Genomic DNA, 18,019 nt, shown 5'->3' with positions numbered 1-18,019 from the left:
TATATATATGTATATATTCTTTTTATTTTTGTTATCTAGTGGTGGATGTGCTACTCTTATTCCTATCTCCATTAAAAGAAATTAACATGTAGATCTTGTTGCAACTCATATGGTTTGAACAATTTTCCTTATCTAGAAAACATTCATCATCTGATGACATATTTTCACATAGTAGATGATCCACGTTATCCTTCGATCATATTTTCCTTAAACTTCTATCATTCAATCTTGGGCTTATTGTATAAAAAATGATCTTAATTTATTAGAAATAAATGAAAATATGATACTAAATAGGACACAATGGAGAGAAAGGAATCATGTAGCCGACTCCACGTAGTGGGTTAAGGCTTTGTTGTTGTTGTTGTTGTTGTTGTTGTTGTATACGAAAGAAATAATCTTTAATGTTGTCAAACAAATTTTGTGTGTAAATCTGATTATATGTGCTTCAATTGCACTTACATTCAAATGACAAACATGTAGGTCTTAGTTTCTTAATAACGAAATGTTGTAGCTCTAGAGTATCATTACCAAATTAGATCCACCATTTAATTAAATTTGAAAGAAAATTGTCTAATTAGAAATTAGAAAATTAGGGTTTAGATGCTCAATTCTTTTTTCAATGAGTAGATTAAATATTAAAAAAAAATTACATGCAGAATACTTTACAATAATATCTTATGCTTGTTGTAGCCCAAAAAATATTCGTTTTTTCTAAATGGAGTAAGTTACATATTAGCAATTGCCCTCTCATTTTTGTTATCAATCAATCTATCCATACAATGTTACAACCCCAATATCATCTTAGTATTGGTGGACTTCTTAGCATACTGAAATTGGGGGTTGAGGAAATATTGAACAACATATAAATGGCAGTGGACTTTAAGCTCCTATTTTTTCTTTCAATAATATCATGAATCTCTTTATAGTTAGTCTTTTCTTTAGGGGTGTAAACGAGCCAAACTCTAGCAAGTTAAGGGTTTGTTTGTGTCGGCTCATTTGTATTAACACCTGTTCGAATTTGGTTCGTCTTCGAATTAGGCTCGTAATAAGTTTGTTCGTGTTCGACTCGATGTTGTTCGAATTGTTCTTGAGCTGCCTGAATTTGTTCGTTTGTTTGCTCGATTTTAGCTTGAAATAAATCAAACTTAGCTCCCAAGCCAAAATTTTCACACAAACCATGTGAGCTTTCCTATTTTTAAACTACTCTTAAGGCTGTTAGAAAAGTTTCCTAACAGACGTGGGACTAAAAATTTTTTTATTTTTTTAACTTTTCGATTGTTGGTCTATCCTGCTCCCGCCTGACCATCTCTTTTTTTTTTGTTTGGGTATTTACTAACATACCAACCACTTCTTATGTATTTACATTTCAAACATTTGTCAAAAAAAAAGGTGGTTTGGCCACTTTCCCCATTTAAATTTTTTAATTATTTCAAGTATAATATTAAAACGATATAAATAAATTTAAAATTTTTTTAATTATTTCGAGCAAAAAAAAACCGAACATGAATGAACTAACTTTTGTTAGTGTTCAACTTGTTTATAAATCGAACTCAAAATAATTGTTCGTATTTGACTCGTTTGTTGAACGAACAAATTGAACACGAGCTATTTAATGAGTTGAACTTAAGTTGTTCGTGAACGACAAGCTTTTTTGACAGTCATGATCTCTCCTTCTAGGTTACAGGCTATTAATTCTTTGGCTTCATCCATTGCGTTGTAAATAAAAATCATAGTTGATTTTTTCTTTGCATTCACCATTCTCAAGACTTGAACTAATGAAGTAGTCGTAGTTATTGAGTTTATGACACTAGACCGAAATATTTTACTAAAATTAATTTTCTAACATTTTTCCCTTCATTTTTCATTGCCCATGCACAACTAAGCTAATTAGTGGAAGTGAACATTGCCTCTAATGGTGGCTTAGCTTCTAAAATACTTTGCTAAGTAAAATGGCTATAAAAAATCTTGTTGCAGTAGATTGTAGAGTTCTATCTTAGAAAATTCCTTCATCAAAGATAATATTGAAGAATATTTGTGAATAAATTTACTAATATTCTTAGCTTTGATCTGGGTATTTTTATGCTTGGGTAAATCACTAATCTTTTCTAATACCAATTCTACGTAATGTGCAACAAAAGTTATCCAATATAGATGGTTTCTCTTATTTATTAATTTATCTTCCGTTGTCTTATAAGTACTTGCTTTATTTGTCACAATTTGGTATTTGATCTCGTTTATCACTTCAAGCAGTAAAAAAGTATGCTTTGCATTTTCATCTAATCAGATGCTTTTATAGATATTATTTATACTTTGCATCTTTCATCTAATCAGATGCGTTTATAAATAATCCATTTATGCCAAATGGACTATTTATTTGCATATTAATCAAGTTTCTATTATTTATGTCTGACCACTCATCAAACATGATTGCTATTTCGGTATGACTCCATATCCACTTAATCTCTTATGTATTTAGTTGGCTACTCCTTCAACATCCATATTATTAAGTCATACATAAATTGGAGTTTAAGGCTCGAATATAAGCACCAATGAAACAAATTATATTTAAGTAAGAAGAAAATGTTGCCAAGTTGAATAAAATACATTCTCATAAAAAACCTATCAATATGCATGCAAACATGTTTGTATGCACTCTAGCATTCTTTAGTGGCATCTCTCTCCATGATCTCTATCATCCTCCATATTTATCATATGCTGATATGCGGAACCTCTTATGTCTCTTACCAGACATTGGCTTTAGAGATGATGAGTCATTGGCACTACCCTCACTCCCATAGTAAGGCCGACAACAACTCTATTATCAAACTATTGCCGTGCAAGATGCTTTCACATTATTGAATTTTTCATATAAGTTTGAATCTCTTTTTTGACTACTTTTTTTCTTCTAATGTCGACTTGCACATTATGCCTCTAGGCTATATCTTTTTGACTGCCCAATGTGAATTTCTTATTGCCTTTAACTATTCCTCACAAAATTTGAAAATCATTGAATGAAACATTTGTGTCAAAATTCAAACAAATTGAAACTCATGCAAAGTTAAAAAGGAGTAAACATATAGGGTTTAGAGTTGTAATAGAAAACTTGAATGCTATGAAACTTGAAGAAGACTACTTGAGGAGGAGAGGGCGGCGCGGCGACAATGATTGTGGCAACAACAAGCAATAGTCGCAGAAGATGGTTGAGATGGTGTCGAGGGAAACAAAAAGAGCAGGCAGTGGTGGCAGTAATGTTTGTAGCAGGTGCAATTGTAGTAGGAGGTTGCATGGAAGGCAGCAGGAGTAGTAGGTGATGAGGGAAATGGGTTTAGAAGGTTGTAATGTAGGGGACGACAAGAGGAGCCGGAGGTGGTGGTTGTGGTGGCAATCGGTGTAGCAGGCAAATAGGGGAATAACATAAGTTGCAGTAGGCGTAGACACCAAGGACAGCAGCAGGAGTGGGCGAAGATAGTTGCTGGTGCAACAAGCAGCGGCGTCGAGGCTAGGTAGCGGAGTAGGCGGGGGAGACGCTGTAGCAGAAGCAACAGGATGCAGTGGAAGCAACAAATGGTTGTACGATGGTGGCGGTTGTAGTAGAAGCTGGTTGTGGCAACATCAACGTTGGCATTGGCGACTCCAGCCTGTGTAGCAGTCAACAAGGTTAAGAGGTGTAGGCTGAGTGTGTGAAGGAGTGAGGAGATCTTCCAGGAGAGTATTGTGGCTAGTGTGGTTTGAATGAAGCGTATAATACTTAAATTATACCTAATTACAAACTTGAAGGCTCACGCCTCAAGGAAACTGAGGCGAAACGCGCCTCATAGAACTAAAGGAATATGCAACACACAAATTGCTCATGGCATATACCTTAAAGCAGAAGATTTCGCGATTGCGTTGATTTGTGCTTCTAATTGTGTAATTTTAATTTCTACATCCCTTTGATATTGTTATTTTTGTTACCACAATTATCTTAACATTTTTTTTTTTTCACACCACACTCAACGTGCTATTAATGAGTGCTATTAATGATTTTTTATTGCGTAACATTTGAACCAATGCAACTAAATTGATTTAGTTGTATTTTTATAAAATTCACCCTTAAGTCTTCATGACATTTTCTTCTTTTGCATGTTTGTAGGCACTTATCCACTTTGATTATTTTGGCTTAACTTTGGTTAATAAATTCAAAAAATTTAACTCTATTATGCTTCGTTGTCACTTTATCTTCATGTAATATAGATTAATAATTATTAATATCACACTAATATTTATATATTTTAACTTTGTTTTACTATTCCTTAGCTCTTTGTCCTTTAAATATTTTTTTCATTGTTTTAATCTACACATTTTTAAGAGAAAAAATTGCACCAAAGCATCCCATTTTGAATATCTTTTATTAGAAATTAATATAATTTTTGCTTTTCATTATTATCACCAATGATAATTTGGAATTTTATTCATCACTTCTTTTTTAATTAATGAATCATTAACTATTGGATATCATAATTTGATATATTGTTTTATGTAATCAAGATTGATCATCAATATGTGTGAAAGAACCCGTGTTGCATTGGTCAAGATAGAATGTCGTTTTTAAGGTAATGGGTTCAAGCCATATACTTTGTGATTTATTTCTTACCCTTCCCAAAATAAAATTTTATAATATCATCGGATAGTTAATTAATAGTATAAATTGTAAATTGATTTTAAATTAGTCAATTTTCACTATCCAAACTAATAATATTTTGTAGTTTTGTTGGTGTCTTCTTATGCAACTTAGGCTATAGTTTTGTAAGCTGATTAATTCTTATAAATTTATCAAAATAAAATAATTGAGTAAATTATAATTTAACATGTATTTAATTGGGTTAATTATCTGTATCTTTTATGTTGATAATCAATGTTATACTTACATCCTGTGGATTTTATGAAGGTATTCTTACTTCCTTTATTGTTAGATATAATCATGCATGCAAGCCCGAACTATTTTCTAAAAGTACACTGAACTCTTTATTATTATTATTATTTTAAGGTAACACTAAACTCTTCTGTGGATATTACAATGCATGTTAACTCCAATCAATTAATTAATAGATTCTGAATCGAGAGGTTAGCATAATTTGAGAGAGTAGATATTAGTTTCTTAATTGCTACTAACTAAGAAAAATATCATTACTTACTGTATATCTGTCTAAATAATTCTTTTATAATCCTGTAACATTCTTTGCTGTTGAACAATTATTGGTTGTTTAAATTTTTGTTTGCTTAAGCAGTGTATAATTATATAAGTTTAATTGTATATTTGATGGAATACTAAACCAAGTCAGGTTTCTTGTTTACTTAAATTTCAATAAACAATTTCTATAATAAAACCAACTCTTTTCTATCTATCCATCTATTTATCTATATATCTATCTATCTAATATATATATATAGACACACACACACACACTTTTCTTTTATGAAGGTAATCGGTATTTGGCAGAGGCCCAAATACCGATTTCTCACGTGCTAGGCTCTATGATGAGAAGCCCACGCTATGTGCTATTATTCGAGAACCCTGAGCCACGAGGGATCAAACCCTTGAGCTGAGGGGACTTATAGTGACCCCGCCACCAACTGACCAAGACTTGTGCGCGCGCGCACACAAATATATATATATATATATATATATGGTTGGCTTTATTAGGGTTTTGCTTGATGAAGATTCCCTGAATTGATCTTTCGGCTTTCCTGTCGTGCTCGACGAAGAATTCTGTGTTCGTCAATCTCTCCTGTGATGGTTGACTCTTCCTACGCGCCGTCATCACGTCTTGCTCTTCCTTCGCGTTATCCAGCTTCTGCATGGTCGTCGAGCTGCGACTGACTTCCAGGTCATCTCGTCGTCGTTGTCTCGTCTCGCTCTCCTTCGCGCTAGCTTCTGCATGGTCATCGAGCTGCGAGCCGCGTCGAGCTGAGTTCCAGGTCGTCTCGTCGTGGTCATCTCCTCTCGCTTTAGTTCGCTACAACTGTTCTGCGACCTGCCTCGTCGAGCTGCGACTGTTCCGCGGCTTCGAAAACTGTAATTTTTTGCCCCGACCTCTTTGGCTCGCTATTTTTGCCGCTGCCCGACTTTGGCAGGGCTTCTCTTTGCTGTGATGGAGCTTCCTTCGTCAACGGCTGAACCTGGCAAAACCCCCTTTGCCCATGTGGTGGGTAATCCTTAGAGGGAGACGTTAGTTATCTTCCCCTCAAGTTATAAGGAGCTACGAGATAGTACATGTGATTGCCCTTTTATCAAGATTGTAAGCAGGAAAAGTGAGAAACAACACTTTTTTTCTCTGAACTAGAAATTTCACCCATGACCGATAAATTCAAGTTTGCTTTTATTGGAAAATTTCATTGGGGACACCAACCTGTGGATGTTATCAGGAAAAGTTTTGATGATCTCAAATTAGCAGGAAAGTGGAAAGTGAGGTTCATGGATGAGAGACACGTATTAATTCAACTAACTGTGTCTGAAGAATACACTGAGATTTTTTCAAAAAAAAATCTCAACATTGCTGTTAAACCAATGAAGCTACTCAAGTGGTCTCCTGATTTTGACGACTGTACCAGTATGATTTACTCTACCTGGTCTCAAGCTGTGTTTTTTTCATCATCAGGTTATTTACTCTATTGGTGCTATACTTGGAGACCCTTTGAAGCTAAATCTACCCAGTATGATTTACTCTACCTGGTCTCAAGCTGTGCTTTTTTCATCATCAGGTTATTTACTCTATTGATGCTATACTTGGAGACCCTTTGAAGCTAAATCTACCCACTTTTAACCTAATCAGATCTTCTGTCGCCAGAATACTTGTTGAAAGAGATATTATTTTACCTGATGTTACTGAAGTCTGGTTGGACACAACTCATAATGAATATTAACAACAAATTGTTATGGAGCATAGACCTCCTTATTGTTCTCATTGTAAGTTGTTTGGGCACAACCTTGATAAATGCTATAAGCTTCACCCTAATTTGAAATCTAAAAATCAAGTGAATAAGAATGGATCTGACCCAATTGCTTTGGATATATCTGTTCCATTTGGAGAGAAAACTACCACAGAACAGGTTATGATGTCTGATTTAATCGCCCCTGTGGACCCTCCCCCTAAAAATACTATTTCTGCAATCGATGAGAAGCTGGATGGCCCTGCTGAGCAACCTACACTTTCAAACCCTATTTAAACCCTCCTCACTTGCAGGAAGCATCAGGTAAAGAGGAGACAATTCTTGCTTCACACACACTAGAACCTACATTCGTTGCAACAATTGACAATCCTTCTTCTGGTGCTCATCAACTTTTATCTTCCCGACGTTTTGTTTACGAACACGATGATCAGATGAGCCAGTCTTCTGAGGAATTATGACATGTCTATTCAAGGAGGAAGATGAAGATTGGAGGTAAACTTCAGCTCGGGAACCTAATGGAGGATTCTTTGGTTACTTCGGGAAATGACTCGACACTCAACAATTTGTTATCTGGATCTCCCCCTAGAACTAGAGGCAGAGACAGGACTAAACTGACTCTTCCTTAGCTACTTCTTTTCTGTGATTTTGGTATCTTTTCTCTTTTTGAGTTTCCCTGTATCTTTTCTCTTTTTGGGTGTTTGTGTGTGTTGTATCGTATGGGTAGGGTGCCTCTATTGGGCCTTCTCATACAACCTTTATGTATCTTTCCTATTTTAATATATTTAGCCCTTGGGCTTTTCAAAAAAAATATATATATATATATATATAGTTGGCTTTATTGTAATATTTGCTTAATATGCTAGAATAATCTTAAAGTGAATCTATGGTTTAATTTTTTAAGTATTAGAGTGAATGATAATCTTTATTAGACAAGCCATATGAGTTTCACCGATTTATGATTGTGCAATAAAAAAATATTTTAGCATTACAATTGAGGACAAATTCTTTTCTACCAAGGTTGAAAGAATTTAAGTGAAAAAATCAAGAAGGAAAAACGGTCCTACGGAAATAATGATTAGATTTTATGCCAATATTTTAGCATCTCATGTAGCACTCAGCAAAGAGGAGGATCTGCAAATAGTTAGATAAGGCTATGATGATGATGATTTTTTTTTCATTACTTAATAACTTCGACTCAGTCAAGTATCATTGATATTTTGAATTTCTTTTCCAGGTCAATGTGATACGTAAGACTACTGTGTTAGATGTTATGAGAAGACTTTTGCAAGTATTATTTCCTCCCTATTGAAAAATATATGAATTTTCTAAGTTTTTTAGTTTATTTTTGGCCTTAGCATATCTAAATATACTGATTTATTTGCATTTGGCAGACAAAGAATATCATGGTCTCTTCTTATGCAAGAACCAAAGAAGCCAGTCAAGCAAAATATATATCAATCTTAAACATTATTCAAGGAGAAGTGGATCCTACGCAGGTAAAAATTTTCATCAAAAACAGATTCAAGCATGTTCTTTTCTAGTACAGAACTCGATTTTCATTACTAATACACTGGAAAACTTCAATGCCATATAGTTTGAATATCGAGCTATTCAATATGCATGTTTAATCATATTGTGCCATCCTAGATGTTGCAAATCTTTTGCTTAATGAGATTACTCCATTATCTTATGCTTAAGCCTTGTTTTGATCACAGACACTGTTTCAAGGCTTCTTGTGTTAGTATTGTAACACAAACTTAAATATGGTCACGAACATGTCATTTGTTCAAAATCTTGCACTATTTTCTCACAAATCTCAATTGAAAAGGTGAAATATACAAGACAGCTTATATTGTTTGATAGCATTGATTTTTTCCTGTAGGGATGATTTGGTGGATCTCATAATACTAGCCGGCACTGTAGTGATTGAGAGCCCATGATCTTTATTAATGTTCTTACAGAACATATTCTTGTTTAGCGAAATTTTAAAATGTAATATTATCAAGAAAATCCATCTGTTTCGCTGTAATCAGCATGTGAGGCTCTCAAAGAAACTATATATGTAAGGGGAATTTTACCTTTTGTTACGCAATTATACTTGAGCTTATTCCTTAAAAAAATGGCTGAAGTCCATTGTGCTTTCCAAACTATTCTGACGTTCCATATCTGCTGTCCTTGTTTTTCTTTCCAGAAGGCAATTTTCTTAAGGTTGCTGTCATTTGATGCGGCCTGATCAGTGGCCTTATTTTATTTAACTTTCTAGTTGTGGTTCTTTCTTAAGGTTGCTATCATTTGATGCGGCCTGATCAGTAGTGGCCTTATTTTATTTAACTTTCTAGTTGTGGTTCTCTTTGTCCTCTATGCTGCATATATTAAACTACCATTTTTAAAGTAGAATGGAGTTGCTGCCCTGGTGGTAGCATGCTGGTCACTGCCCTGGTGGTAGCATGCCATGCAAAGAGTTGTGTTTCCTGCTTTCTTTTTTTCCTTATATCAGACCCATCCTCAGGAACCATATACACAGTAGAATAGTGCTCAAGCACAATCAATCCTCTCTCTCTTTCGTTTTCTCTCTCTCGCTCTCCATCTTGGAGAAAACTCTCGCTCTCTATCTAGGAGAGAAGATGAGAGAAAGAGAGATACCAGTTGAGGCAGGAGAGGAAGAGGGAGGCACAAGGAGATGAGGTTGCTTATGTCAAAACATCATCATCATCATGATCATTCTATACTTCAACTTCATAGCACCCTATTTGCAGGAAGAAACCCGATATATTAAGACTAAAATGAAACATAATACTATTCTAATAAATATTTCAAATGAATAAAAAAGTGTAAAAGCAGTTTAACTGGTTGACATAAATGATTATCCTGCATTAGTGATGCTTGTTTGTGCCAGTGAGGAAGAATGAGAGCAAGAGATATGAGGGATTCTGTGGTACTGTTCTAGGGCTCCTAGACAATATTTAGGAAGGGGATTTAATGGGGAAGTGGATGTGGATTAGCGAGGGAAAGAAAATATGAGGGTTGGCGGGCTTGGAAGGGATAAGAGGTGTTCTGTGGCTGAAATCTGTTGTTGGACAGCAGGTTGGCTTGATTTTGTGGGCTGTCCAGCTGAAAACAGTGGGCAAACGGCAAAATGACGAGGTGGTGGCCGCGATGCGGATGCACCACTTATTCCTGAGCAAGACAAATACATCACTTGCAAAGTAAATGATACAACACTTCAAAAAGCATAGAATAAAGCCTCCAAAATGCTAACTAATAGCAAAAGTCTCTCTATACAGTAGACAACCACGCATAAATAGGTCCCTAATTGAAGAACAATAATTAGAAATAACGAAATAGGAAAGAAATCAGAAAAAGGAAGAAAGGGAAAAAATTCAAAATATATGTTTTTTCTTTGTCGGAATTGTGGCTTCCTGTGATCCCTTGATTCTACAGATCGCAGAATTAACGCCTTATGTCATTCTCTTGGGCTAGGACAAGCTTATTCTTCATTATGGAAGGACCCGAATCTCACTATTTGTTGTTCTTTCCTACAAAATACCTAATGGGATTTTCAAAGCTATGGCTCACCACTTTTGTCCAGTCATCTGTCCGTGGGTGCACCGCAGAACTGAACTGAACTGAAACTTGTGCCTAATTTACCCAATAAAGCCTCCAAAAATAGTGAAGGAATTTCACATCTATCTATTGCAATGACATGTTGAACTCCTCTCAATAAGGGTTGCGCTATGTTTAGCATGGACTCATTGAGTTCATCACCTTTTTGGATCACAAATGTTAGTCTTATTGGCGCTTCTCTCAAGGCATGTAGAAAGATCATTCACATCACCACATCCTCAAACACGTTGGGGTTTTTCCAAGGCATGAATACAATGTATTTCCCATTCTTAGAATGTGTTTTTATGGCCATCATGATATATGCAATGATCATACCGTGAAGGACGACCGAAGAGGACGTAGCATGCATCCATAGTTAACATATCACACTAAATTTTTTTTGGGATTTGTCTCCGATAAAAAACTTTATGAGGCACCTCCTGTCAACTTTAATCTTACTCCTCTTCTTCAACCAAGTCAAGGAATATGAACGAGATTACTTATTAGTGAGAATCAATTTACACCAGTTGTGTAGATGTCATATTTTCCCAACTGCTTTCATTTATAATGAGATAACACCCTTTTCCCTTCACGGTGCAATGGGTACAATTGTGTTGTGAATATTATTGCTCTCACATGGGCTCGAGTTGAAGAACCCATCGGATTATAAGTATTTTTCTCTCGTCCGCGGGTAGTTGGTTTTTCTCTATATTCTCTGCCTTTGGGTCTTCACCCTCTGCCTCCATCACAACACCATGCTCAGTGAAATCACTCCACTGTTTAGGCAATCAGATGCAATGTCCCAAAACTTAGACACTTTGATGTACTTCATAGCTAGGACTGATTCAGGAGTATTGGTGGTTTCCACTTTTTCTCCATTCTGTACGAGCTTATCCTCGAGCTGATTTGGTTTGGGTACTCCACTTGGTGTACCTTTATTGCCTTATCCTATGGTTGAATTATGTTTGAAAGATGGTGCATATCTGATACGGTTGTGTTGCCTCTTCGTCTTCAGAGCTGGAGTCTATACAACAAATTGTGACCAATATAGTTGTAGTTGCACCATATTACTAATAGATGATCTCAATCCTCTAAGATATATTGCTACTGTGTACTCCTTTGGTTGCACAATTTATATTTCAACATGAGTTGATCAAATTTTGCTGTGTATTACGCAGAATAATCTTTGACACAGGTGGTAAAATCTTATGAACATATCCTGCCGATAATGCAGGGGACCCTTTTTATCTTAAATCATGTAGTGATTTTATTTTATTTTTCTTGATGTTGGTATAAGCGCTTTAAGTTTTCCCTACCTAGAGATGTGTCATTCTTCAACTTATTGGCGGCTAGCTTTACTATTTTATCTGATGGGGTGCCTTTGTACTGAAATGCATGTTTCATTGTCTGCAGTAACTCGATGAATTCTTCTAGATCCATGCAAACGTCAAAATTCGGCAAGTCATTCTTCACTATAAAATCCAGAGTTATCCTCTGATATTTCATGCTTAATTGTCGAGGTATTAGTCCTTCATTACTGAAAATTTTCTGATAGAGGGGATTTACCTCCTTCTTTCTTTCTGAAAAGTCTTCATTGTTGCTATGGGTAATTTCATTGGGTTGTTTCCTCTCAAACCCGACAAGCTTCTATTACAATTTAAGATATTTCCGCTGCATATCCTCCATGGTATGTTTCTGGACACCTTGTTGAGGGGTTTTTTGTGGCAACTTGACATTCTTTTGTCGTGATCATGTTTTGATGGGTGTAGGGTTGTAGATAAAAGGTTAGTCGAAGTGTAATATTTTATTGTTAGGTGTTGGGGCAGATTTTTAGTCGAGGTAGGAAGGTTGAATTCTAAAACTTTAGGATTAAGGCTAGGAATTGCGGTATGATTGATTTGGGTATGGTGAAGTTTTTTTTCTAGAATTTTAGATTGGGACAAGAGAGACTAAACGTTAAAAATCTAGGGCTTGTATGACTATTATACAAGATGATACCGTTCTAGGGCTCCTAAAAGGTGTTTGGGAATGAGATTTAGTGGGGAAGCTATTGTAGAATAGCAAGAGAATAAAAATATGAGCAATTGGTGAGGGTTCGAAGGGATTAGAAATGTTCAGGATTGAAATCTTCTATTGGACAGCAGGTTGGTGAGATTTTGATGACTGTCCGACCGAAAATAGAAGGTGAATGGCGAAATGGTGAGATGCGCAAGGCGGATCCACCACATGTTCCTGAGAAAGATGCATGTACTTCAATTCTAAAAGTAAAGGATATAACACTCCTAAGAGCTTAAAACAGAGAATAAAGTCTCCAAAACACAAACTCAATAATAATAATCCCCTAAAATAACAAAAACCCGCACATAAATAGGTCCCTAATAACAAGAACTCTAATTTAAAAAATAAAATTTGAAAGGAAAATGAAAAAAAAAAAATGCAAAATATGCGTTTTCCCCACCGCAATCTCAGCTTCCCACAATTCCGCGTTCCACAAGATTCCGCGATTCCACGGATCGCGTAACCAAAGTTTTATGTCATGTTGCCATTGTTTTTTTTTTAATTTTCTACACGCTTTTATGAGAGATGGCTTTTTAGTGGCTTCATTGGTAAAGTGGTGGTTCATTTGCTCGTGGAAGTTGCTTTCCTTGCACATCAAAAAAAAAAAAAAATAATGGAAATACTTAGATTGTCATTTTTGGCGTCGATAAAGAATGAGAAAGATCACTAGTCACCAAAGAGATGGAATTTTTGACATTTAATACTTAGGCAAAAGTGTGTAGGATGTTGAGAAATATACAAGAGAGGAGCAATAGCCTAATTTTTTAAGCCTAGAGTTGGGGATTTTCAAATTTATCTATTTCTTCAGGCACAATGGTGCATGAGCGGTCATCCATAAAGATGCGTGAACGTAATCATTATTTTTCTATCTTTTAATTTTTGATATTATAATCTTCAAATTTACGATTAAAACTGTCCATTCTCATTGAAATCATTAAAATAATGGCACATGGGATTTCATGAAATTTAAAGAGCTTGATCGGCAATCATATCCATTAAAAGTTTCACAATGGATGGTTCTCCTTGGATGAGAGAATTGCATTTATTTGGTATAAATTATTCCATTTTTTTTGGAATTATATGCCTGGAAGTGTTTTTTTTTATGGTTTTTTTAGTGAAAGATATGTGTAAAATTAATTCTCTAAGTGGGGTTTTCTATGTATATCCTAGTTTCTTTTTCAAGCTTGATGAATGATTTAATCACTCTGAAGCTGAATAAGTAGTTTTCTTGTGTTAAATGATTAACCATGGGCGTGATTTTGAATTTAAAAACTCCATGAGGCAGTATAAAAAAAGTAATATTGTGAGAACTATATTTTTTTCCTTGGATGAAAGTTGCCTCTTATTAGTGGATCTATTGTTTGGACATGAAGAGATGGAAAAATGGCTTCTGAGAAGAGGAATTTGATTTTTAAACAATATGTATTTCTTCATCGTGAGCTTTTACCATAGAAAACTTATGCAACATTTAGTTCACAAGTTTATTATTATTATTGTTATTGTTATTTGATTGTTAGTTAATGGTCTATCTTTTTTCATTTTTGTTTTGTTTTCAATCTGATGCCAATTGTTACAAATTTGTACCAGGTGCACGAGAGCTTGCAAAGAATACGTGAAAGAAAGCTAGTTAATTTCATAGAATGGGGACCTGCAAGCATTCAGGTATCTTAAAACACTGATCAAGCAAATAATGGCTTATTTAAGCTGATGTTTCCTCAGAATGCGTATTGTCTTTTAAACTTCAGGTTGCTTTGTCCAGAAAATCTCCATATGTTCAAACTACTCATAGGGTATGTCTGATTTAATTTTTTTGCATCCTTTCTGGGTGTCAATATCAATAGATTTCGATTATGAACAGTCGCCTATTCCCTTTTCTTCTGATGGCATCAGTGGCTTATAGGCTTAATTCTAATTATAGGTTAGTGGTTTAATGCTTGCAAACCATACTAGCATACGGCACCTATTCAGCAGGTGTCTGGGCCAGTATGAAAAACTAAGGAAGAAACAAGCCTTCTTGGACAACTATCGGAAGTTCCCAATGTTTGCAGTAAGTCGTTTGTTTATCCATTTTTTTTAAAAATTTGTTGTTGAAATATATATATATATATATATAATCTGTACTAGTTTTTCTATGGCTTTATTATCTCTGTTTACTTCTATATGCTAATTAGAACCAATTTTTTGGTCTTCGGCCTCCATTTATGTCAGTAATATTTGTTATTTTGTTTATATTATTTGTTGCTGCCTTGCTATATGCCATGCCGGTGGTGGCTATAGACAAAATAATGGTTTAAGACGGGGCTGTAACAAATTTCCTGGTCCTTTTGTCGTGCATTATGGAATTCGCTTGGGGATGATCAGCAATATTACATTTATCAAGACTTCTTAAGATTCATTCCTTCTTTGAAGAATATGTGCCATGCAGAGCTTCCGGGGTGCTATGACGGCTTTGGAATGACTTAAATAAGGTTGCTTAAGGCCATCATATTTTTATTATTTTTCAGACAGCAAAGATTTTTAGATATTTTGTTCTAGTAAAGTAGGATACAAGACTAAGTTGGATACTGATAGGGGCTATTCTTTGCTGTTTGGTATAAATATTTGTTCCAAACCGGTGGTTCAGTGTAGCTTCTTGACCATGTAATTTGATGTGGCACAAGGAGCTTGAGGAAGATTTGGACCAACCACAAGAGCACAAAATAAAATGGAAATTTTTTCCAAGCAAGGTATTATGACTAGGCGTAGGATAAAGAAATTTATTTAGAAATTGCATCTTTGAATGTTGCTTAATGCTTTTAAGAGATTATGTATTTATAATTTGCAATTTATTAACATTTCAAAATATTTGGAATTTAACTTTTAAAATTTAAATTTGCTAATTCAAAATTTTGAATATTTCAAGTTTAAATTTTCAAATATAAAGGGAAAGTTATGTGAATTTATGGGAGGAATGATTATTTGATTTAAATTAAATTAAATAACCAGTTTTTGAAGTCAAGGGACGGGCTATCACTCCTTTAAAGTGTTTGTTAAATTAGGGTAACCACCACTTCATTCTCTTCCTACTATTTGACCACCCCTTTCTTGTTCTTTCTCTTTGATTTTCAAATTTATTTTGACTTAAGAAGACTAAATATTTTAGTTAAAATAAAAAGTGCGAGTTTATGTGCTTTTGATAAAATTTTTGATACAATTAGGACAAGCTCTTTGTGGGTTAGTAAAAGATGAATGGAAGAACAACTCAACAAAAAATACAAATAAAGTTTGATAAAAAAATTGTATATCTATCATTCATCAAAACTCACAACATGAAAAAATTACAAAAGCCTTAAATGAAGAGTTCAACCAACAAAAATCTCTCAAAAGATTACAACTTCAAAAATTTATCAAGAAAGCATATGCTCTGGAGAAGAAATTAGAAAAAGAGCTGAGTTACATTAGATCTGAAATGGATGAGTGATTTTTCTCTTCTTTGGAGGGGCGATTCGAGCAGAGACTCATGACCCTTGAAGATGTGATGAAGATACATTTCATGCAAAATTTGCTACACGTGTCGCGGGATCGAGTGACGATGTCCGAAAAGGATGCAAGAAATGACAACTAGAAAGATTCACATGACATCAAGGCGGCGTTGTTGCTTTAGGTGGATTATGAGCTGCAGTGTCAAGCAAATGCATTACGATCGAACTTGAGTTGCAGCACTTAGAAATGAATAACAGATGGTTGGAACAAACATATGCATGCAGAATCGAGCGAAGGAGTCAGGAGTGGACTTGAGTGACAATATCTGGAGGGAATTTGATGACATCTTGAGGTTTGGGAGCGATAGCTTCCAGAACTGGACGACATGTGTTCGAGTCTAGAGAATAACATTTTGAAGAATATCAGCCTAGAATGTGGAACCACAGTCGGTGGGACTCCGACTGATGGTTTTCTCCAACCACACCAGTGCCTTTGGCTACGACAACTTTTTGGGCAGAAGGCAGTTTAGGAGTAATGATGAGAACAAGATAGGTGGAGAGGAGTAGATGAGTTTGTAAGAGACTGATTTCGACACTGTAGAGTATTCAAGAGGGATACAAGATGGTAGTGCTTTACGGTGACCGCAATTTATACAAGACATTGGTGATATTTGAAGACTATGATGTGGGCGATTCAGGACGTAGGGTTGAGATTCTTGTTCGAGGTGCATAGCATGAAAGATATATCTATTACAGAGTTGGCAGAGATTTTGGAGATTGATGAGCCACTGGATGAGTTGTTTGAGTGGTTATATTCTCCAGGATTGACTTGAAGTGAGGGTACCATCAGATTCGAATGCGGTCGAAATATGTACACAAGACAACATTTCAAGACAGTGAGGGTCACTGCAAGTTTTTAATTAGCAAAGGATTGTCAGATAATGATGTACCGTAGGAACCATATGCTTGATCCAACAACAGTTTTTCGCGCCTTGAAGAAACTTTCTTTTTTGGGAGGGGAGTATTGTTATGCTGGTCCTTGAGGGTAATTTAGTATTTTGTGCACCTAAGGGTAATCCAATCACTTGCTATTTATTATTGTTTAGTAAAAGTAGGGCTAATATGTTTAGGTTTAGGGTTATGAATGAGCTTGTTGTCTTGAGTCATAGGGTTAGGGTTTGGGAGAGACTTATGTTGTGAATCAAATGTGTGATGTTTTTTTTCATAAATCCCATGTTTTAATTTCTTATTATGATGATTTTATGTTTGTGGAAGATATTTTTGCTATGTTTACATGATAAATGTGTTGAGCGCACTTGGAGGAGTTAAAGAGGACAAAATGGCTAAAAGACCAATAGTGCACTTGTGCCAAAGAGAGTCACACTCGTGCCAAAGGGAGGTACACCCATATCGCCTTCTTAGGTTGGATGCACACCCACTCTCAGGAAAAACACGCCTGTGTCACCTCTCTATCGAGGATATCGCGTTGCCTGTTGACCTCAATTTTCGTGAGGTCTAGTATTCCTCGTAGGAGTTAGGATCTAGTCTTAGGGGTCTTCCTGCGACTATCTTAGAACCTTAGAAGTGTTGCCCGCCTCGTTTTAGTTCGACCTATTTCCGTCCTCTTTTGGAGGTTTTGCGTGTGTGGTATTGACTTCTAACACTTAGAAGGATGAAACCGACATGAGGAAGCCCAAAATGGATTCCTATAGGACCTTTCCGAGCCTTATGTTGAACTTCTGCACAATTCGCACTCCTGCGCGCACCAGCTTCGAAATTCGGAGAGTCGACGTGTCCGATCTCCGCAATTCACATTGCCTGCACCGTTATTTGCCGAGGGCTCGAGTTAACCACTTGTGACGATCGATCGCGGGTCGAATTTTTGTGAAATTTGAATTTCTACGCGTTTTGTCCCAATTGTCGACGACGTCGTCCGAGCGACCCCGGATGACGAAACGGACTGCGCC

General features: G+C 35.7%; 1 protein-coding gene across 3 annotated transcripts in view; it reads left to right on the top strand.

The window, feature by feature from the left end:
- LOC110032278 (tubulin gamma-2 chain) overlaps window positions 1–18,019 on the top strand; it is an 85,576-nt gene that overhangs the window by 42,014 nt on the left and 25,543 nt on the right. For all 3 annotated transcript variants that reach the window (XM_020735853.1, XM_020735852.1, XM_020735850.1), the window contains exons 5-9: window positions 8,165–8,218; window positions 8,322–8,426; window positions 14,179–14,253; window positions 14,337–14,381; window positions 14,510–14,638. In XM_020735853.1, coding sequence (XP_020591512.1) covers window positions 8,165–8,218; window positions 8,322–8,426; window positions 14,179–14,253; window positions 14,337–14,381; window positions 14,510–14,638 — 408 coding nt within the window. The remainder of the gene's footprint in view (window positions 1–8,164; window positions 8,219–8,321; window positions 8,427–14,178; window positions 14,254–14,336; window positions 14,382–14,509; window positions 14,639–18,019) is intronic.

The sequence above is a fragment of the Phalaenopsis equestris genome, unplaced genomic scaffold, assembly GCF_001263595.1.
Source record: "Phalaenopsis equestris unplaced genomic scaffold, ASM126359v1 Scaffold000905, whole genome shotgun sequence".
Taxonomy (NCBI): domain Eukaryota; kingdom Viridiplantae; phylum Streptophyta; class Magnoliopsida; order Asparagales; family Orchidaceae; genus Phalaenopsis; species Phalaenopsis equestris.
The sequence above is the reverse complement of the archived record's forward strand: the minus strand, read 5'-3'. Positions and strand labels throughout refer to the sequence as shown.